The sequence below is a fragment of the Podarcis muralis genome, chromosome 4 (genome assembly GCF_964188315.1).
Source record: "Podarcis muralis chromosome 4, rPodMur119.hap1.1, whole genome shotgun sequence".
Taxonomy (NCBI): Eukaryota; Metazoa; Chordata; class Lepidosauria; order Squamata; family Lacertidae; genus Podarcis; species Podarcis muralis.
This window is the reverse complement of record NC_135658.1, coordinates 83,934,744-83,957,636: the sequence shown is the minus strand read 5'-3', so window position 1 is coordinate 83,957,636 and position 22,893 is coordinate 83,934,744. Positions and strand designations below refer to the sequence as shown.

The following is a 22,893-nucleotide window of genomic DNA, read 5'->3' as shown; positions in this document are numbered from 1 at the left end:
CTTTTCATCATCTCCAGATTTTGCATGTTTTTACACTCTGGTATTATTGTACCACGATACCTGCCATTAAATGCATCAGGTGTTAAAAAAACCCCCCTAACCTATCAGCTTCTGCAAAATTAAGAATTCTCAACAGAAATTCACTTTCATTTAGCAAAGACCTACAATGTGAAAAGTGAGGTGCATGAACTTATGAAGTAGCAGCAAAGTTAACTATTAAAGAGCAGATATCTAGTGAGTAGTCTGAACACCAGATTCGAAAATCCAGGGGGAGTCAATGTGATGCAATTGAGACGTTGTTGGACTCCAATTCATTTTCACTCCAGCCAACATGACCAATGGTCATAGATGTAGGAAGATGTAGTCCAGCAAAATCTGGAGGACATCACATTGGCAATCGCGGCTATAACCTTAATGAAACTAAAAGGTAAAGGTACCCCTGCCCGTACGGGCCAGTCGTGACCAACTCTGGGGTTGCGCGCCCATCTCGCTTAAGAGGCTGGGGGCCAGCGCTGTCCGAAGACATTTCCAGGTCACGTGGCCAGTGTGACAAAGCTGCTCTGGCGAGCCTGCACCAGCGCAGCACACGGAAACGCCATTTACCTTCCCGCTATAAAGCGGTACCTATTTATCTACTTGCACTTAAGGGTGCTTTCGAACTGCTAGGTGGGCAGGAGCTGGGATCGAATGACGGGAGCTCACCCCGCCGCAGGGATTCGAACCGCTGACCATACGATCGGCAAGTCCTAGGCGCTGAGGTTTTATACACAGCGCCACCCGCGTCCCTACTGAAACTAAGCAGGTGCTTAAATGGGGGGAGATGGGAGACTATTGGGAACTCCATGTAAGAGCAGGAGATATATAAATATAAATCTAAACAACAAAACTAAAAACCAGACCCACAAAACATAAGAGAGTTGCCAGATTGAACTATCTCCCCTCTCATTCCCCCACGTGCTGCTATGGGGATTCTCCCAGCTCTTTGGAGCAGATCTAGGGAGGGTGCTCAGGGACATGGGGGGGGGGTTCCACTGCATTAGCAGAAATCCTAGCACTGGCTTCTCCTAGCGCAAGTTAGGATTAGTCATGTGCAACAAACAAACAAACCCCAAAAGAACAAAAAAGCATGGTTGCATCAATACAAAGCACATGCAAATGTACACAATGTATACATTCACACCCACCCCACACCTATGGATTGCATAATACATGTATTTGAAAGGATAAGGAAGATTAAATATTGTTAATGGACTTTTAATACTTAAATCGTGAAGTACTTACACATTCAGTGTGCACTGGATGTACAGCAAACAGCAAAGCCGCGAGCAGGGATGATTTGGGGACAAAGTTTAGCCGTCTTCCTTTACTGGTGTACTGCAGCCCACCCAATAATATTGAGAAGACATCAACAATTAAGACAGAGATAGCACAATGGAGTATTATATTGACGACATGAAAGCCCAATGGGTAGAAGCCTCCAGCTAAAAGGTAATTAATCCTACACAAGGGGGGGAAAACATCGATGTTAGAAATTACGACAAATGAATGGATTAACATGCACAAATATTTTTTAAAAAAATAAATTTTGAATAAATCTGGATGTATTCATAAAGAGGGCAGTGTCAAACTACTTACTATCGATGCACAGTGGAAACAATTTATGAGGAGAGCAGGAGCAGCTCTTCCATTGGGGTGGAGCCACAAGGCAAGGGAGTCATCGTTGCTTATCGGGAGAGAGGGGGAAGGCACACCAGTGAGAGCATTGGATTGGTTCCGCTGGTGCCCCTGCATTCTGCTGACTTTCCTGTTGCCTTGCCCACCTCTCCTGGTAAGCGACAGTGAAGCACCTGCTGGGAAGCTATCATTTGGCTCTGCTTCTGGAAGAGGGGCACACACAGGTAGGCACCTTAACATTGGGCCTAGCGACAAGAACATGTTGCTGAAGAGAATAGGAAGCCAACTCCCTTCCCCTCCTAAATGTGCTCTTCTCCATTCAGTCACTCCTTTTCAGTTCATTTTATTTCCCTCTTGCTCAACTCCTCCTTTTTTTATGCACTCATTTTTCCCTTCTCTGCAATATCTCAAAAGGAGCGCTGGTTTTGAGCCAGAGCTTTCAAGGTCACAGGGTGGTATTCAACTATGTTTTACTCCAGAGCAGACCCACTGAAATCAATGATCAAGTTAGGTATGTTAATTTCAATAGGTCTACTCCCAAGTAAAACTTAGTTGAATACCACCTGCAGTTCCAGAACTTCTTCCAGTGCTAGAGCAATGTGTGAATAGTAGGAAGATGTCTTTGCTATAAGGCAGCTTTCAATGTTCCCAGCAACTAAGTACTCCTTGATAAGAAGACTGTGGGCGAGAGGAGGAAAAGATTGAATGCACTAGTGTAAACAGGGACTCTCCTTTCAATGGCACACAGATTTTCCTGGCTAAGGTGTCCCTTAGAAAATATGTTTATAAATCCAGTTATCCCCTCTTCTCCATCAGCAACCCCAGATGCTCAGTGCTGTGTTTCATATGCAAGATTGAGTCAGAGAGGGATAAAGTAAGGTGTCTGCATGATGCTTTTTTATTTTTTTAGGAGGTGGGGAAGAGAAGGAGAATTGGATACATCTTTGCAACACACCTGCTCCCTGTCAGAGACACATGCTTTGGGGTTGTTCTGTGCTGGTCTTCCATCTGTTGACACAGGAGACTGGAATAATAGATGGGCCTGTGCAAAGAGTGTATGCAGTTCTGCCGGCCACAATCCCTGCTTTTTCTCTCCCCACCTCCAGGGCATTCTGCCATTCGTTCATAAAGAACGTTATACGCTAAAGGAAAGAAGAGTAGAAAACGTGTGCCAAAGCAGCAAGGGTGTTGTGTTTGAAAACCACCCACTAGAGTTTGCTTCTTCAGCACAACGTATCATTTATTATATTACGTGTGATGGCAAGTACCTTTCCTCAATCATCCCACTCTCATCATACGACTTCCCATTTCACTTAAGTGGTTATACATTTTCAGAGGACCTACAAAGTTATGTCAATTAAAAAAACTCCTTCATTAAAAATATTGAAAAATATGCATGGTCATGTGTGGGTGTGTCGAGATGGGTGACGTTTGGTTGTTAAGAACTAGCTTGATGCACCTCCATGGTCCTCTGTAACCAAGAAGTGACCTTTGATGTCTATGTGATACTCCTCCTGTCCCTACCAGGAGGAAAAAGCATGGCAGGATATTTTCTTTGCGAGAGATTTGGGACTGCTACGTATGTTGTGATCCTAAATAGTTATAAGAGTTTAGTTACAGAAAGCTGGCTTCAGGGGAAGAGTAGCAGCACATAAGAGCACTAATGAAACTTTCCTCCATGTTAAAGGTAGCATCTCAGTAAATTCTACTTCCTTTTAATGCCCCCCCCCCGCCCCATTTAAATGTCTTAAGTGGAGCCCGACAGCATCTCACCTGAAAGTTAATACAGTAAGTGGTCGATAAGATTTATGGCTGGTATTGCTACTGAGTTTGCTCCCCCAAAAGTCATGATGCCACAGTTCACCAAGTGGGGTTTCTGCCCTGAGGTCCTGAAACAACACAAGTTTATAACATTGTCAAAATCTTAATCTTTAACAGAGGTAAACCAAGAACAGTTCTGCATTGAGTAAACCCAGAGATCTGTCTACTACATTGGCATGCCACATTTCCCCTCAAGGAACTCAAAGCAACTTACAATGTTCCCCGCCTACCCATTCATTTTGCCCTCAAACCAACCCAATGAGGTAGGTAAGGCTAAGAAATGGCGACTGCCACAAGACCATCTACTGAGATTCATTGCTGGATTTCCTAGAACCACTCTATCAAGCCAGAGATATTATTTTTAAAGAGGTTATTGCCCTTTTGAAGAATGTTTACAGTTTAAAGCAGCATTTCCCAAACTTTGGTCTTCCCACTGTTTTTGGACTACAACTCCCATCATCCCTAGCTAGCAAGGCCAGTGATCAGAGATGATGGGAATTGTAGTCTGAAAACAGCTGGAGGGCCAAGTATGGGAAACACTGTTCTAAAGCATAGAGATAAATGGAAATCGTTCCATTTTATCGTTCTAACCATCATTCTGACTAGTAAACCACAGTAGCATTTAAGCTCTTATGCTCCATGCTTACCATGGAGAAAATGGGTGGGAGGAGTTATCTATTTAAATTTTTTTATAGCACACCATTTCCATCTCAAAAAAGTGGCCAATGTTTTGTATTAAGTTTCTTATAACCCAGCCAACCTATTAAACGGAATTCATAACATTAAGCCAACTTTAATGAGCGGATAGCTGTCCTGAGCATTACAATACATCATATACTGGAAGTTAGCCTACAGTTCTTGATTCAGTGCCATTTTTACTTTGTGCTCTGTCTAGAATATCAGGGCCGTGTGCTGCACAGCTCCATATCATCCATTCTCGTCACCAGCAAACCACGACAGAAAGGACAATGCAAACACTACAGATGGCAAGTAGTGATCAACTGCTATTTGAATGCCCTGCTGAGATGCTTTCTTAATTTTCACACAACACTACTAAACTATCATTCTTCATTTTATTTCTGACACATCAAAACTTATAGGTCAGCCCAATTGTGGCACACTCCTGAATAAGAAAAATTGATGGGGCACAAGGGGAAAAATTCATTATGCACCATCATGATGGAAGGGAGGGCATTTGTTGCCAAGACTGAGGATGAAAATTAGAAATGGAGATGGCTGTTGAGAATGTGCACAACAATGTTTTCAGGAGTGCATCTGTGCATGGCTCTTTCTGAGTTCAGATGTGCTAACTCGGCAGATCACAACCCCCCAGCCCACATGCTTGGGGATCTTCCACCTGCACTGATATCCTGGCCATCTGTAGACCAGATGCAGACAAGAGCCTATGCTGTGTGCTGACTATGGTGTCAGACATATAGATCTCAGTATCCCAGATATTGTTTTGGATATGAATTTCATTGGGTGGCCTTGGGTAAATGCACCCAGTCACCGCAGCAATACAGTGGCCACTGAAAAACTGCTCCTGTGGTACACATTATACAGAGCCCGTGTGACCACTTTGTTTTTCCCCATGCTAGAATGGCCCCTGTAGACACTGGTGGGAGAAGCATTACAGGCAACCCCGGCCAATCCAAGATTTCATCCACTACTGTGGTCACGTGAAATCAGACTGCAAGAACAGCAATGCTTGCAGTTCCCTCTGCAGTAACATAAAAACTAGATTTCTATTGAACCTTCACTCACAGGCTTGTGAGAATACAATGCCACTCTGTGCTGCTTGGAGGAAGAGTTATACGGCTAACAATAAATCGATGTTGGGATTTGCTTGGGCTGCCTGAAATTCCACCACCACACTGGGAGACTGCACATGAGGAAGGAGGCATCATGAACTGGGCAGATGGAAGGACCTGAAACGGCATCACAATTTCAGGGTTGGTGGAGCTGGAAAGGCCAGCTGGTAGACAGAGTCCTGCCACCCCTCCAAATTCTGCATTCACTCCAGCAGGCGACAGCCTCCCTGCATTGCTCTCACCTGCAGGACTTGGGAAATGAGAGCAAAGTCCGAGCCTTGGCTCAGGCACAATCAGAACTGCCCCTTGCTGAAGCAAAGAAGCCCAGCACAGGATTTTGCAATTAGCAACAAAATATTTTGCTAGCTGCCTTTGGGTTTCCCCACAAGTCAACAGCTCACAGCTCATTTTAGAGAAAGCATAGATCCTGCCTGTCATCTACCACGCAGCTCGTGCTTCACTAGTCAGTAGCTAGGTAAAGGTAAAGGTAAAGGTACCCCTGCCCGTACGGGCCAGTCTTGACAGACTCTAGGGTTGTGCGCCCATCTCACTTAAGAGGCCGGGGGCCAGCGCTGTCCGGAGACACTTCCGGGTCACGTGGTCAGCGTGACAAAGCCGCATCTGGTGAGCCAGCACAGCACATGGAAACGCCGTTTACCTTCCCACCAGTAAGCTTCCGGGTCATGTGGCCAGCATGACTAAACCGCTTCTGGCGAACCAGAGCAGCACACAGAAACGCCATTTACCTTCCCGCCGGAGCGGTACCTATTTATCTACTTGCACTTTGACGTGTTTTCGAACTGCTAGGTTGGCAGGAGCAGGGACCGAGCAACGGGAACTCACCCTGTCGCGGGGATTCGAACTGCCGACCTTCTGATCAGCAAGTCCTAGGCTCTGTGGTTTAACCCACAGCACCACCCGCGTCCCTAGTCAGTAGCTACCATGGGGTAATTAGGTATCCATCATTTGTTGTGCCCGAGAGTCACCCTCACAGTAGGAAGTGGACACACAAAAATTCCCCACCACAAATCCATTGCAAATCTTATACCTTAGATCAGAGGTGGGGAATCTATGGCCCTCCAGATGTTGTTGAGCTACAGTTCCCATCATCCTTGGCCACTGACCATGCTGCCTAGGGCTGATGGGCATTGGAGTCCAACCACATCCATCTGGAAGGTCACAAGTTCCCCATCCCTGACTTAAATATTACAAAGAAAAACAGTGAAATAAATTTACTGGGGGCCACACTTCCTATATTTCACAAAGCCTGGGACTGAGTAGTTATACAGCTTGATCCTATGCATATTTGCTCAAAAGAACGTCCCACTCTGTTCAACAGGGTTTCTTGAGAGGTAAATGTACACAGCATTGTAGATTTAAGGGTTCTTTCTTCCCACCAAATTCCTCTGCAAGGGTAGGAGTAAATCAATATATTTGTTCTCCCTAATAGAAATTTTAGCCATGATGGAAAACTGCAGGCAGCCTCATTACATTCACAAAACAGAATGCAAATAATAAAAAATTTTCATACACGGTGCCTCAAGTATTATAACAGAGAAATAATTTGCACAGCTTAGATCCACAGCCTTTAAAAAAAAACTTCAGCAAATAAAAAATAAAGCAAAGCAAACAGAAGGTTCAAAAACACTTGGAAATTAAATTCTAGCCTCTTGGCAGCTAGCACTGCATCTTTTATTTGTTTAAATAACTCAGCAATTCTATGATTCTATGAAATGGAGGAAGGATTTGCCCTGGACAAATGAGCCAATGACCACCTAGGCTAATAACACTCCACTGAGCTGAACAGATGTCAATGGAGCTAAGTCAGCAAATGCAGTCCCCAAATCAGCCTATTTGAATCCACCCTCTTTACACAGTATCTAAATAAGAGCCAACTCTCCCGATGTCTTGTATTACCTTAAAAGATTGACAACATTCATTGTAGTGTAAGCGTTCATGGGCTGGAGCCCACTCCTGACAGCACAATACTATGTGCGTTTATTCCAAAGTAAGTCCCGCTGTATACAAGGAGGCTTACACCCTAGTAAGTGTGTTTAGGATGCAGTCTGAGGGTCATGAAAATGGGGTGTACTTCTCTGCAGTCTGTGCATGAGCCACAACAGCTGTACTGGTAGGCTGGGAGAGATGCTTTGCTGCTTAGCCCAAGCACTAGCAGAAGGAAGAGGAGGTAGGAAAGCAGGTTTTAAAAGTAAAACACTCTGCAGCACACGTGACAGCCCAGACCATTGTTCACCCTTGCAAGCCAACCCCACAACATGGAACTATATGCTGCTTGCTTGTTTGGCACAGGACAAAAGTGGGTAGGAGGCTGTGGGAAAGTTGTCTAGGGCTTGCCTACGTCTCTTAGTTGCTGTGTCTGTAATACATTTGCTGCATCTTTCTTCTTATTGTTGCAGTGGAGTTGGATTTTACATTGGGGGGGGGGGCAAAAACCCAAGAAAACAAGCCCAGCCACCATTTGTGGACTGTAGCTGCCACTGTACTTGCTTCTGGGTGGGTATGCCCCAGATCAGATTGTTAGAAGGCTTTGCAGTGATGTAGTAAATTGGCATATGGTCCACTGTGAACCACCGAGATGACAGCTTCATCACCTCCTCATTCAATCTGGGCTGACAATTTTTTATATATAATCGCAACAGTTGGAACATATGCCCTGGGAACAGTTGTGTGAATCAGCCCTAACTAAAAGCAAACAAGTCACAACGGCCTTCGCAGGAGGCTAGGAATATGAGGGAAGCGTCTTTTGAAAAATAGACTTTTATTATAGGGCTGTAGTAAGGAAAGGGGGAGGCGGGGAGAAAATATTGATTCTGCTTCCCTCTCAACTCTAAGCAGCATACATTGATTTGAAAAGTCAGGTGTATTCTCCTCTGGCAGCTCTAAAAACATTTGATTTTAAATAGCCCTCTTTGCTTCGCTGGGTGTCACATTTTATGCAAGAACCATTGTTCTAATGAATGCTTGTAACGGAGATGCATTCCGCCTCAAATGCTTTACTTGTTCAAATGTTTACCTTCCTATACACACAGAAGGCAGATTGCTGCAGTACACAGGTTTTCTTTCATTTCTTTTTGCAAAGCACAGAGCTGCTTACAATGGCAAGAAAGCATCTGGAGAAGATTCTTGAACACCAGTAAAATCCAATAACAGACTGCTCCATGCCAGGGTAGGCATGGGGCCAACTGGAAGAGGATCTTCCATTGGAACCAGAAAGGGGAGAAAAGAGCACAGGAAGTTCACAAAAGGATCACAGTGTGGTATCCAATGCTGGCTTAGCCGTAATCGATAGATCTACAAAATGGTTTTAGCTGTTGGAGCTCCCAGCAAAAGCGAATCAAATACGTTACGATGTTGAATAAAGTGAACATTTGTTCTACATCAGCTCCTTCCCTTACAAGCTGGCAGCCAACCAATCCTACATTTTCCGCAAAAGAAGTTGCTCTAATATGGGTGAGAGAAAGGCTGTTTAGTTTAAAGAGGAATGTGAAGACCCAGAGTCTTCTTCCGTGTAGAGCCACTGAAATTAGTCATGTCCATTAATTTCTATGGATGTGCTCTGAGTAAGACTAGCATTCGCTAAAGCCCATCTCTCTCTATATGATAAAAATGTAAGAATGTCATCATGCAGCCCCCACTGCAGAACTTCTAGTGCCACATCACAATCCTGGGTTTGCATGATAGCTGTATGCAACCTTCAGGTTTAGAGGCCACTTGTACAGGTTGCTAAGGAGCAAAAACATATTGCCTTCCTCTTCTGCTTATAGTCTTCCCAGAAACACGATAATGGGACAGATCCTTGGTCTGATCCAGCAGGGCTTTTCTTATGTCCCTTATAATAGTTTAGCTTTCAATTTATTAACCATCAAGGTGTTTAGGAGGTGGTAGTAGTTAAGCAAAAAATATTATGAAATACTAAAACGAGTATCCTGTGCTGCTATGGAATGTTATTCAAATGGACTACATTTAACATTGAGGAAGGGGTGTGGCTCAGTGTTAGAGCATAAACTTTGCTTTCAAAATGTTCTAGGCTCAATCCTGCACATCTCCAAACTGCTTTGTACCAGGTCAGCTGGTCTGACCTGGTACAAAGCAGCTTTCTGTCACCCTTCCTTTTGAAAAGGCAATGATCGCTTGTTCTTTCCCCCCTCAAAAGCATTCCGGGTAATTAGAAGTGCATTAAGAAGATTGTTAGCTGATTTTCCCTCTCAGTCCCACCCCCAGCTTCGAGAATATAATTGAGTTACTCAGGTAACTGCTAAAAGAAGATTAAGTGAAGTGTCTGAGATCACAGTGCATGTCAACCTCAAGACTGCTCTATATCCAAACTGCACATTTACCATTGCATGTACATGAAGCAGGATGTCTCGCCAATAAGGTACATCTATGAAATATATTTCTGGTGAGCTGAAACTCTGCAAGCAGAGACTCAAACCTCTACAAATTTGTTGGGTTCAACTCCAGCTCAGGGTTATCACTTTTTCTTTCTTTTCCCTTCTTTAGATAAGAACGTGATGAACAAAATTATTCCTCTCATTTCAAAGAGTTTTCTCTTTGTTCAGAAAGTTTGGTTTTTCTTTTTTGTTAAAAAGTCCCCCCTCCCCCCAAAAAACCCCATCATATCGATATGCTTTCCTTGTTAGTGGTCAGATTTTACTCATAATGTATAAATTGGGACTAAATACAGAGTTATATTTTCAGGGCTTGGTACTCTGTTACCATCATGGCTAGTATTTCAAAAAGAATGCTAATTTTAGGAATGCATTTTGTGAATATTCTAACACCTTTTCCTTGCCCTTTAGAGCGACAGTGTTCAGTTAATTAATGAGTTAAATTAACTGAATAAAAATGTTTTGATCAAATAAAGAGGTGACCCAGCACTGGTTTATTTATTTGTTTAGGGAAATCATTTTAATAGTTAGAATGTGGAAAAAATTGTGTATAGCTGTGCCATATTTGAAGAGGCACCCCACTTCACCCTCACACAGAAGGGAATGCCTGCACATAAGCTGAGAACTAACAGCCTGGTTTGCACATCACATTAAACCACAGATTAAAATAAACTATTGTTTAATGTGATCAAGCAGAATGTTGGTGGATGATGCTCAAAAGTTCCCGCAGCGCTTTTCCTCCTCGCCCTCCTGCTGCTGTTGCGTTGTGGATGAAGCAAGTCAGAGTCTGGTTTGTCATGCTGTTGAAACCCAAGTGTGCGGTTTGTTTCCCCCAAACAAACCACAAACAGGGACCAAGGTTTGCTCTTGGCTTACCACCTGTCATTTGTTTTTGGGGAAAGAAACCACACAAGCTCGGATTCATACAACATGACAAGTCAGGCTCTGGCTTGTATTGTCTGTGGCTCAATAGCAGCAAGGACTCAGGCAAGAGTGCTATGAGAACTTCTGAACAGTGTGAAGCAGCACGCTCCTCCTTCCTATTAAAATCTAGTTTGTTTTATAATACAGTTTAATGTGATGTGCAAACCGGGCTAATATATGCTGTTTTTCTTCAGCAGTATTGTTTTATTCATATGCCTTCTGTTCCAATTGTAACAATTCATCAATCAAGTGACTGGTTAAAATCCACATGATTAGTTAAATGTGACTAAGAGGTCTTTGGTGCAGTGACTGCCCTATAGAAGACCACTGCTCACAGAATGAACTTTCCTTGCAAATATAAGGTGGAGAACAGCAATTAATCTTTTTTCCCTTCATTATCAAATTATAGCTCATCAATTAAAGTTTTAAAATAGTGTACAACTTCCTAAGACTTAGAAACACACGAAGAGTTGTATTAATTTACCTCCCTATGGGTTTTGTAGGAAATACCCAAATCACAATTGTCATACTTACCTGGGTGTTAAGTCTCGTTTAACTCAATGGGCCTTATTTCTGAGTAGACATGCACAGGGTAAAGCTTTAACACGGGTTGCGGACACATGGCAGTCTGAAGTGGATTTGATACATCCCATATGTGCATCATTCACATAATGTTGTCCTCATCCAATTAAATTTGAATTTCCCCACTCTGCCGATAATGCAGACATATTGAAGTGCAATGTGTGGGTGGGGTTTTTTTCACATGCATGGTTAAGTTTTTCTGGGTGCATCTATCCTATTGCCATTGGGGGAACGTATCTCAGTGGGTTGCTGGTGGGTTGAGGTGTCACAGATGGGATTTTTTTGGTTTTGAACTTGCTGTTTTGTGCAAGTCTGATAACTGCAAGTTTTTTTTTTTATAAAAAAAGATAACATGTGCACAAGTAAACAAATACCTGTGCATGTGCCCAAAATGGACCTCAGATTTCCGGGACATGGGGAAGGCTGGGAAGTGCAAATTGAACGAAAGGCACAAACAACACCCAGGGCTAATGCTTCCCATTAAGCTCCAACCACCTGTGTGTATGGGAAACTCTGAGATACTGTTCAATTGAAAATGCTTGCGTGCAAAGAAACATCCACAAAAGTGGATGGGGGAAAAATCAGATCTGTGTGACTTATGTGTGCCTCAACACTCTGCTGTGCACACAGTCACAATATATATTATTTGGTCCACAGAGATTACTATTCCACGAAGAGTTTTACTAAGCTACCTCCCCATGTATTTTGTGGCAAAAGCAACAACAAACTTTCCTGTAATCCCTAGAAGTTAGGGCTGCCAACCAATTTTTTAAAAGCTGATTAACTAAATGAGTTTTAACAGACCAAATTTGCATAAATCACAAGAAAAAGCATACTTCTTGGCTTTTTTGGACTGTGCATGTATACATATCACAGCGGGGGAGGCAGCTTTTTGAGGCTGGTGCTTGCCACCACCAGTTAGCAACCCTAGTAAAACTTTCCCTACCTCTTTGCTGGAGGAGATTCTCACTCAAGACAGATTGCTAGGCGAATGGCTATTTACAAGCCCTGATCTTGTAAGCCCCACAACTGGGAAAACACCAACCTTATTATTGATTATAGCTTCGGAGTCATCAAAGACAAAGTCCCCATTGTAGCTGTTTGCAAAGCAGATGAAGGAAAGGAGTCCCACAACACTTTTGGCCCAGTGTGCTGGAAGGGGCAGTAGTGGTATGTCATGGTCCAGGTTACTGTCTGCCTGTGCCATTCTGTACGATACTTGTCCAAAATTTGGAGTGCCAACATTATGCTGGTTGCAAATCTGAAAGAAATAGGATGTATATCTTTATAAACAGCTAGTGCAGCCTTTTTACAAATAAAACCTGCACCGTTTGTAGCCTGCCTATACCTAGGGGTGGGTGTTATTTATGGTGTTATTTATGGTGAACTAGTGGTCTGGGGAGGAGAAGAAGCGAACTTTCTTTCAGCATTCAAAAGCTACTCCCAAGATGGTGCCCTACAGATGTTTGGAACTTTCAGCCAGGATTGTCAATGCTCAGGGTTAATGGGAACTGGGACTCTCAAGCCCCATCCCCAGGAGGAACCAGGTGGGGAAAGTCTGACCCCAAGGCTTCCCTGCTGGCTACAGATGTGTGGTTTTTATATCATTGCTTGGTAGGACCATGCCATTACATGCATTCTGTGGTTATGTTACCACTTGGCAAATGACTGCTCATATCCACTCAAGTTATGGAATATCTGGATCCAAAAGACATGCTGGAAATTAGTCTATTTATTCTAGAGTGGATTTGGAAGTATGGGTCTAATTAAGACGACGAGCAAAGCAAGACTAAATATGTTCAGAGCACTTCCACATGGTTCTCTGGCAGCATCTTCCAATAGCAGCATCCAGAAACTGTTACCCACAAGATACCTGTGCATATCATGTCCAGTCTCCTGCAATGTCAAGTTCATTGAGAAATGGGTTTGCCAAAGCCGTTGAGAGTGCAAGAAGCTATTGTTATGTCAGGATTTCTACATCTTATAGTTATAACAGATACGGTAACAAGCGGAAAATCACTTGGACTTGTGCTTTCTCAACACGGGACAAGTGGAAGACTGGAAGAGCCTTTAGCCTGACTGCAGAATATTTTCTAAAGTTCACCTTCCTTCCTGTATTTCCATTACCCTCTGGCCTAGCATCTCCAGAACCAACAAGGTTAACCAGATATATCCCCCTCACAACTTTGAAATTTTAGGATGCAGAATTTAGACCTTCTATCCTCACCTCCCTGTTTATCATACTACATAAGTGGTTTGTTTTCCTCTTCTTTTTTATCTTTTAAGTCATTATGTGCCATAATATGGTGTTGTTTTTTGTTTTCCAGCTTGGAAATTTCTTTTGTGTTGCTCACTACTGGACTTGCAAAAGATGCTCACTAAAAATAAAGTGCTTGCTGGAAAGACCAACTGGACCTACTTGTTGTGCACAGCTATTAATGCAGTCCAGAACTGAGCCCTTGTTACTATAGCAATGTCCCCTACAGAAGTACCTATAAAAAATACATGAAGTGGTATACAATAGCTAACAGCAACCTTCCTCCCAGTATGCTAATATTCCAATTCCCTGGGCTTTTAAACCAACCTATTGGCCCCAAAAATAAATAGCTAGATGTGTTGTGGGAAAAGGGAGGCTGTTAAAACAGAATTGTAGTTCTTTTAAAGAAAGGAAGAAAGCAGTTTCCAACATTGCTATAATGGACCTGGTTGCAGAAGTTGTTTTTGTGTCCCATCCCCCCCACCATTGGCACTAAATGAGTATAATCTCTTCTGAAAACAAGGGGGAGAAACCTATTTATACATAAGTATATAATACATCTTGCCCTCTTTCCTTGCTGAGTTCTGAAGGTCTCCAGAGTGGAACACACACACCATCAGTGTGGTAAATTTGTTGGAACAAATTATGTCACTGTGCCCAACACAGGTGTGCAATCCTATGGCTGCTGTTTCCTCAGAAGCAGGTCCTACCAAATTCTATGTGACTTATTCCCAAATAAGCATGCACAGGGTTGCATGCTTCAGCCTGTCTGCTGGTTTCTGTTGTCTTTGTTCTGTAGCTCTTGCAGGGCATGGGATAATGCATGCCACTTTCTGGCATGTCATCAAAAACTCTAAAACGATCATGTAAATGTTCTTTCCTCCCCTTTCCACAATTTGGGAAGAATGATGGAAGACCCACAGTAAAGACTCTGCCAGTCAGCAGTTTCCACTTAAATGGCAGAGTTTCAAAATAATAATAATCCACAACTAGGCTGAACAGCAGACCTTAAGAAACACAGGCCATTCTTTAAAATAAAAACCCATGGAACTTGTGCTTTCCCCAAGCAAGAATCCAAACTCGTGTGTTTAAAAAGAGCCAAGCACTGTGACTGCAGACAAAAGACGAGGTGAAGATCCCAGTTCCCCCTCTGGATCTGTTATCGAAAGTGGTTCAGCACAGTGCTGCGAAGAACATCATTGTCTAATAGCAATCTTGTGGAAAGGAAACGTGCAGCTGATCCGATACGCGCCTACTCAGAAGCCAGTCCCGCTAAGTTTAATAGGGCTGCTTTTCCTCGCAAGATGTTTTAAGGACTGCATTTCCCCAGCTAAAGGCAGGTAACGCGCTCCTCGAAACGGAGATGGGGCTGGAACGACCCCAGAAGATCGGGGTCGTGGGGCGGTGGGGGGGAGAGGTGCTGAAGGGGAGGCGATCCTAACAACTCTAGCAAGAGCGAAAGAAAAGAGCGAGGGAGTTGTGGCTGTTATGAGGAAGTGCCTGAAAAAGTGACCTTGGTGGGATCCGTCCCTCGCCAGAGAGCCACCTTTTGTTTGCGTCTCGTGTGCTTCCTTTTGTCTTGGGAGTGCGCTCTCGAGGTGGGTGCGGAACCGGGCGCTTCCCCTGCCGCATAGAGCGCCCAGGGGCGCTTCCCACGCAGAGGGACCCCTTCCCATCTGCCGCCAGCCCTTGCGCCCTCCTCGGGGCCCCTCCAGCCCCAGACACGCGCGCATGCTCCCCGCCCCGCCCTGGCTTTACCTGCAGCTAGAAGGAGCCCGAGCGGCATCTCCCACCCGAGCGCGCAACTCTGATCCGCGCTCTCCTGCTGAAGCCGCGGGGCCGCGGGATGGGCCGGGCCGGGGGAGGAGCCGCCGTGCCTCTCCGCTCCCGAAAGATCCCTCCGAGCCCATTGGCTCTCCGGACTTCCTCCTCCTCCCAGCCCCGCTGTAGTAGCAGCACTCGCTCATTGGCGAGGCGAGGTTGACGTCTGCAAGGCGGAGCGCAGCGAGCACCGGGGTGGGGCGCAGGGGAGGCGAAGCGAAGGGGAGCGGAGCCTGAGCGTGGGAATTTTGCTTGCCCGAGGTCTGAACTGGAGGTGTGAAGGCGGCGGGTGGAGATGTCCACGCGGGCACTGAACATGGAACTGTCCGTCCCGCGCGCTGTACAAATCTATGGTGCGTTTTTGGAGTGCTGCGTACAGAGTTCTGGGCGCCTCGCGTCAAAATGGATATTGAAGAGTTGGGAAAGCGATCAAGGTGGATGGAACGACTCCCCGATGAAGAAAGGTTGCAGCATTTGGGTCTTTTTAGTTTGGGGGGGGGGGGAGGCGAGGAAGTTTATAAAATTATGCACTGCGTGGGGTAAGCAGCTTAAGAAAAGTGTTTCTTCCTCTCTCATTTGTTGTTTAGTCGTTTAGTCGTGTCCGACTCTTCGTGACCCCCTGGACCAGAGGTCGCCAGGCACTCCTGTCTTCCACTGCCTCCTGCAGTTTGGTCAAACTCATGCTGGTAGCTTCGAGAACACTATCCAACCATCTCATCCTCTGTCGTCCCCTTCTCCTTGTGCCCTCCATCTTTTCCAACATCAGGGTCTTTTCCAGGGAGTCTTCTCTTCTCATGAGGTGGCCAAAGTATTGGAGCCTCAGCTTCAGGATCTGTCCTTCCAGTGAGCACTCAGGGCTGATTTCCTTAAGAATGGAGAGGTTGGATCTTCTTGCAGTCCATGGGACTCTCAAGAGTCTCCACCAGCACCATAATTCAAAAGCATCAATTATTCGGCGGTCAGCCTTCTTTATGGTCCAGCTCTTACTTCCATACATCACTACTGGGAAAACCATAGCACTACAGAAATCATGGGAAATCGGACAAAGCTGGATGTTGGAAGGTTTAGGACGCATTTAATGTGCAGCACATAGTCAAAACTACAGGAACTTGCTCCCTCCGGAGGGGGTGATAGCAACAAGCTTGGATGGCTTTAGAGGACGATAGGACAAAATCATGGAGGAGAGAGCTGACAGGGTCTACTGGACATGACGACTGTGCTCTGCCTCCACAGCTGGAGGCAGCAATGCTTCTGAACAGCAGATGCTTGAACCATAGGAGGGGAGAGAGTGTTCTTGTGCTCATGTTTTGTACCCTGGCTTAGCCCCAGGCATGCGGTTGACTACTGCGAGAACATGATGCTGGACTAAGCAGGCCATTGGCCTGCTCCAACAGGCTACTCTTAGGTTCTTACCTTCTTAGAAAATATTTCTGGGTTGCAGAAAGGCACAGTCTTTGCAATCCTATTTACAAGGGGCAGGAGCACATGTATTTATTTAATAAAATTTATATAGCGCTTGATTGTAGAAGAAAACCTCACCGTGGTTTCCAAAAAGATAAAACAACAGAGTCATCGCTTAAAAACAAAACCTACAGCCATAATTTATGGCCCACATAGATCTTTTTCTGTAGCTTCAGATTCCAGGATCAGTAGGATTTCTGGTCGTATTTCTAACTATTTTCTTCTGGCAAGGGGCCCCGTGAGCTCCCTGAGAGAGTGCTGGTAACTGTATGCCAAGCATAAGTCATAATCAGAACTTACAAAGAGTCCTGTAGCACCCTGAAGGACAACCCATTTATTAGGGTATAAACTTTAGTGGACAATACCTCATTTTATCCAGTAACGTGAACTGTTACCCTAAGTCCGCAGATATATATATGGGGAAGGGGTGAGATATAAAACCATGAGATGAGAAGGAAAGGAAATGCAAATATATATCCATACATCTAAAATCAGAATTCCCTTCTGACTTAACATGGCATGCCAATGCTGGGAAAGAGCTGCAGACACAGTGGCCTGCTTTGAAAAAAAGGTGACGACTGTTCCTACTACCTCTAGGTAAAGGTAAAGGGACCCCTGACTGCAAGGTCCAGTCACGGACGACTCGGGTTGCGGCGCTCATCTCGCTTTACTGGTTGAGGGACAGTTCCGGGTCATGTGGCAAGCATGACTCAGCCACTTCTGGCGAACCAGAGCAGCGCACGGAAACACCGTTTACCTTCCCGCCGGAGCGGTACCTATTTATCTACTTGCACTTTGACGTGCTTTCGAACTGCTAGGTTGGCAGGAGCAGGGACCAAGCAATGGGAGCTCATCCCATCGTGGGGATTTGAACCGCCGACCTTCTGATCGGCAAGCCCTAGGCTCAGTGGTTTAGACCACAGCTATGGTTTAGACCACACTACCTCTATGTTACCACAATTTAGAAGCTGTGTGTTCCCCATCACTTTAAATGTTGGAGAGAAAAGGAAGATTATTGCTATCGCTATTCTTTAACCCAGCTTTGAGACAAGAAAGTGGTTAAAGAGTCATTCAAACCCAGCTGACCTTAAAGATGGGCTGAGACATGGAGAGCCCAAATCATAATAATAATAATAATAATAATAATAATAATAATAGTATGAAAGAGCTGTGGTTACTTTCTGTTATGCTTCACTGATTTGTTTTTTTCCTCCAGAGGAGCAGCACTTTCTTATTTCCAGTTCCTAGTTCAATATAAGGGTGCAGACATAATCTGAATAACAGACAAGTGTTTGAAGAGCTCTGCACCACAAAATATGCTTTGGTCACCGCAAGGAGACTATAGCCTGAAGCTTTATTTTGAGTGCTCTCAAACATTTGCTTCCTTGGGTAACTCACCTATGAGTTATTTATTTAGTTTGCACACACATTATTTTCAGAGTATAGCATAACTGCTCAAAAGCAACATTGAATGGTTTTATTTACAGCAAATAAATGAATGTGAAATTCAAGATCTATTCATTCTGGCAAACTGGAGGAAGTCATTAAATTTCAGATGGTGTGACCCTCTATTATTACATCCTATGCTCTTTTAATCACAGGTCAAATATGTAAGAAAACACCCACTTTTAAAAACCTAACCCAAACAGAATAAGGTAACTAGGGAACCAACCCAAAGCAGTAATGCTTTCTTTTTCTTCTGGGCCCCTAGAATACAATTATCTTCCTAACTTTGCAACACAGGGGTCAATAACTGTGTGCTGATTTCAGTTAAAATATCCTTTCAGTGGCCATTCATTTTGCACTGCAGTCTCCACACTGCTGTCATTAAGACCAATGATCCAGATATAGCAGGGTATTCATGACATATTAACTAGTAGCCTTCATAGCTGTGTTAAAAATGAAATACAGTAAATTTACTACAGTGCAGTATAATGTCTTTATTTGAAGTGGTACTATTGCTTCTCCTAACTCTTCTGCCATTAGCACTCTGGTCTATAGAACAGCAACCCTGAGAAGTTTATGGGAAATAGAGATAATGGGTTTGTAGGGTGATATTCAACTACCGTATTTTTCGTCCTATAGGGCGCACTGGCCCATAGGACGCACCTAGTTTTTTTGGGGGGAAATTTAAAAAAAATTATTCCCCCCCCCCAACCCCCAGAACAGGCTGCCGCCCGCAAGCCTTGCGCGCCCGGCGGGACCTCCTGCTGGGCGCGCAAGGCTTGTGGATAGCTTCCTGAAGCCGCACTGACGCCTCTCGCTCTCCAGGCATCAGCGAAAGCCTGCATTCACCCCATAGGACGCACACACATTTCCCCTTCATTTTTGGAGGGGAAAAAGTGCGTCCTATAGGGCAAAAAATACGGTAAGTTTTACTCTTAAGTAGCTGCCCAGAGTGGCTGGGGCAACCTAGTCAGATGGGTGGAGTACAAATAATAAATTATTATTATTACTCAGAGTAGACTCATTGAAATAAATGTAGCCCCAATTTAGGCATATTCATTAACTGCAATGGGTCTACTCTGTGTAAAACCTAATTGAGTACCACTTGTAGTGTTTGGTTAATCTCTAGTCCTGCAAACTAAACAGTCTGAACTCTTCCCTTCCCCACAGTTAACCTCAATGCTCTTTCCAGAAAGAAAATTTATTCATGCATAACAATGGATCATTGTTGTAAATCACATATTTAAGCATAAATTAACTTACCTGAACTTGAGTAGTTGTAACCATCTATGGTTGCCATCAAAAAACCCTTTCTTCTGTGGGATTGTATTCTATCAGACAAAACGGGGGGGGGGGGAGAGAGACACTGATCAGAAGATTTAGTGAAATATGGAAGACCGGAATCATTTTTCAAAAATGTAGGTTTTCTTCCAAACTTCCATCCAACAATAAATAAGATATTTATCAAAGATAAGAACTGGGGAATGGATTCAACTTGCATTAGATACAGCTACAAGTCTCCACCGTCTTCAGTGGAGAAAAGTCCCAAGATGCCCAGTGTATAAAATATATTCCACCACATTCTACATCTCTCAAACATTATTTTGGAAATGTTTCATATGAAGACTAAAAGCATATTTAAGGGTAATAAAACTGCCACAATATGTTACTTTTATTCCATTAGTCTCTCTGAAGATGTGGTTTTAAGACTACTATGTTTTAATACATTAGATAGATGGAAATGTGAGCTCAGAGGAGCAGAGCAAATGATATTCCACCAAGTGTTTAGTGCATATGGAGCAAGAGATAGCAAGTTGACCCCCTGCTCAGGAGGCCATGGCTGTTGGGTGGATAGTCTGTATATTTTATGAAGGGCAGGGAAAGCAGTCTAGAAGCAAGTAGGAGATACTACCACAAGAAACTTACCCTTACTTGGTCCTATAGGCACACCATGGCTTTTGAGGCCTAAGATCCACGTGGCTCCTCCACACCTGGGATTAGGGACCAGGCCTTGCAACAATTCTGCCATTTTCTTGAAAAAGGGAGACAACTGTAAGTGTGACTTAAGAGAAGCAAGAGGAAAACAGGGCCCATATAAAAGGATTCTGTTTAGTGATGACAATTACCTGAGGAAACTGTCATCCGTGGCCTCCACACACATTTATTTGTTTGCTTGTTCCTTATTTACTGAATAATTAGGCTCCGTAGTTATCGCTGTCTGGGCATTGCACAAAGAAGAAGAAGAAGAGTCCAAACCACAGCCAACAACCAATATGGAAACTGCATTAGACTGAAGGAGGTGAGGACAGGTGACCCCACCTAGGCCCGAAGTCACCCCCCCCACCAGGCCTCCAAAATTCCTTTTCTCTCTTCTAAAAATCCACAGCTAAAGTTTTCCTCTGTTTTCTCACAAGATGCATAGGCAAACCGTTACTTTTATCAGTACGAGAAGGCTTCAAAAAGCTAATGAATAGACTCTGTCAGAGCAAGCCTGAGAACTGACTCTTATCTCACTCTAGTTGCAACATCTTGAACACGCTGAACGCAAGGCTCCTCGCTCATCCCCCTTTCCTGGGAAGGGCGCCAAAAGTCCACAAGAGTCCCAAGACAGGAGCTTTCTGTTCATGCTCAGGAAACTCATCGTGGGGCAGGACTCTTGAGGAGGAGGAGAAAGGGGAGGGAACTGGAGGGGAATATATGCTCTGTGCAAATGTCTGTGAACTCGTGCTTGTTTTGTGAATCTATCACACTTGCTCCTTCTACCAGCCGGAAGGTAGAATAAAGCTTTTTCTCTGAAACTATTCCTTGAGTGTCTGTTGACTCCCATTTCCCTCTCCCGGGCGCAAAGCTCTTCTCACCTGAGGCTAAAAAGGCTACAAGACCACTACAAAAGGGTACTAAAAAATAAATAAATTTCAAATCACAATGCCAACCATTAAATAAAAAGAAAGTAGAAAGACATTGGGTGCTATGCAACTAAAGCTTTGTACACACTACACCTTTAAAGCCCATCCAAAGTGCATTTGTTCCCTCAAATAATCCTTCTTCATTGCCTGTATGGGGCAGTTATATTTGTTTCCTTCACACTGTCCTTCCTTCCTACTGTCTCGCCACCAATTTATCTTGACTAGACGTCTCAGCACCACACACATGGCCTTGTGCTCAGTTTCCCCCTGGAGTAATTTCTCTCAGCAACTTCAGAGGCCTCTGTAAACACCACACACACACACAAAAGATTCACTGCCACAGGGAGGAATATCCAGGAACTGGGCAGCAGCAAATATTACTTTTCTTCACAAAGATCAGCTCTACTCCCATCTCTCTTGTCAGAATCAATTGTCATCCCCAAAGGCACTAAAATAAATTTGGTGCTTGTACAGGCATTCGCCGGAGGGGAGGAAGGAACACAGTGCTGTTTCCCTTTCCACTTCAGGAGTGTTATCCCTGAACCTGTAGGGAAAGGCAAGGGTGGGGGGAAGCAGCCCCCATACATGCTAGCTTGCTGCTCTCCACACCTAGTATTTTTTAAAGTGTCTTTCAGAAATCTAACATGTGGAACAAAGCTTTTCCCTGAAATGCATTCTGGCCTATTGTGTGCACATCCGTGTGTTTTTTCTCTTTTTCCTGTCACTGTAACCTGACAATAGTAGCATGGACAAATACATGAGGGAAGGGCAACAAATCTTTGCTGTAGCAAGAGTAGCCTTCGCAGCAAGCGAAAAATGTGTTCGCTTTAACCGAAACAAACAACATTTCCAGGCAGGTGCTAGCATGTATGTGTTGAATGTCTCAAGTTACAGGCAGAGCAGAGAATTCTTTGTTATTGGCCCTATTTTTATTTATATATTGCATTTCTATCCTGCCTTTTTCTCCAAGGACCTCAAGGTGGCATACATGGTTCTCCCCTTTCTCATTTAATCCCCACAACAACTCTGTGAGGTAGATTAGGTGGAGAGGCAGTGACTGGCCCAAGGTCACACAGTGAGCTTCATGGCTGAGTGGTGGTTCGAACCCTTGTCCCCCAGGTCCTAGTCCAACCCTTTAACCAGCTGGTTCTCACTAGTATTCACACATGTTTACATACACTGTGCACAAGTAGATGACTCCTATGAGCAAGCAATGCTGAGCTGGTGAGATCTGCACTGGTAGCTACTGGTCTACTTCAAAAGCATGGGAACATAAAAATGTTTTTACTTGTTGGCAAGTTCCACTGCCCAGACTTCCTGGGGAAGGGAACTCCAGAATCAGGAGAAAAAGCCTTTCACATGGGCCAAATCCTCAGAAGGGACAACAAGAAGAGTCCCCACCTCCTCTGGGTTAACCACACAATCGGGGGCAAATTATATTTGACAAGGTGTGTTGCAGAGGCACCATCTTCTCTGAATGTTGAGGGGCCCTGGATCCCTCAGAAAAAAACATTGGGGGCTGGTGCAAAAGTGCCTTGGCCCCTAGGAGCTGGTGTGTATGGTATGTTGATAAATACCTGAGTCCCAGGCTGTGAAGGGGTTTAGATACCAATACTAAAACCTTAAAGTGGGGCCAGTAGCTTATAGGCAGCCAGGACTAGGGTGCCATCACCCCCTTTTGTATGTATATCCATGTATAGCCGTCTCACCTGTAAGTGCAGAAATCCTCAGTTGTAGACACAGTCTGCAGGAGGCAAGAAGGCACACAAAGAGATGCTGCC

General features: G+C 44.3%; 1 protein-coding gene and 1 long non-coding RNA gene across 7 annotated transcripts in view; both read right to left on the bottom strand.

The window, feature by feature from the left end:
- TMTC4 (transmembrane O-mannosyltransferase targeting cadherins 4) overlaps positions 1-15,385 on the bottom strand; it is a 45,969-nt gene extending 30,584 nt beyond the window's left edge. For 3 of the 6 annotated variants that reach the window (XM_028728210.2, XM_028728212.2, XM_028728213.2), the window contains exons 1-4: positions 15,237-15,385; positions 12,267-12,482; positions 3,448-3,563; positions 1,282-1,498 (exon numbers count right to left, since the gene is read on the bottom strand). In XM_028728210.2, the coding sequence (XP_028584043.1) occupies positions 1,282-1,498; positions 3,448-3,563; positions 12,267-12,428 (495 nt within the window). In that variant the 5' untranslated portion in view covers positions 12,429-12,482; positions 15,237-15,385. Of the gene's footprint in view, positions 1-1,281; positions 1,499-2,629; positions 2,817-3,447; positions 3,566-12,266; positions 12,483-15,236 lie in introns of those variants that run through there. The other 3 variants (XM_028728214.2, XM_028728215.2, XM_077927684.1) reach the window with 3 other exon arrangements.
- The window catches only part of LOC144327549 (uncharacterized), a 164,208-nt gene that overhangs the window by 64,861 nt on the left and 76,454 nt on the right, over positions 1-22,893 (bottom strand). The gene's annotated exons all lie outside the window — the stretch shown is intronic.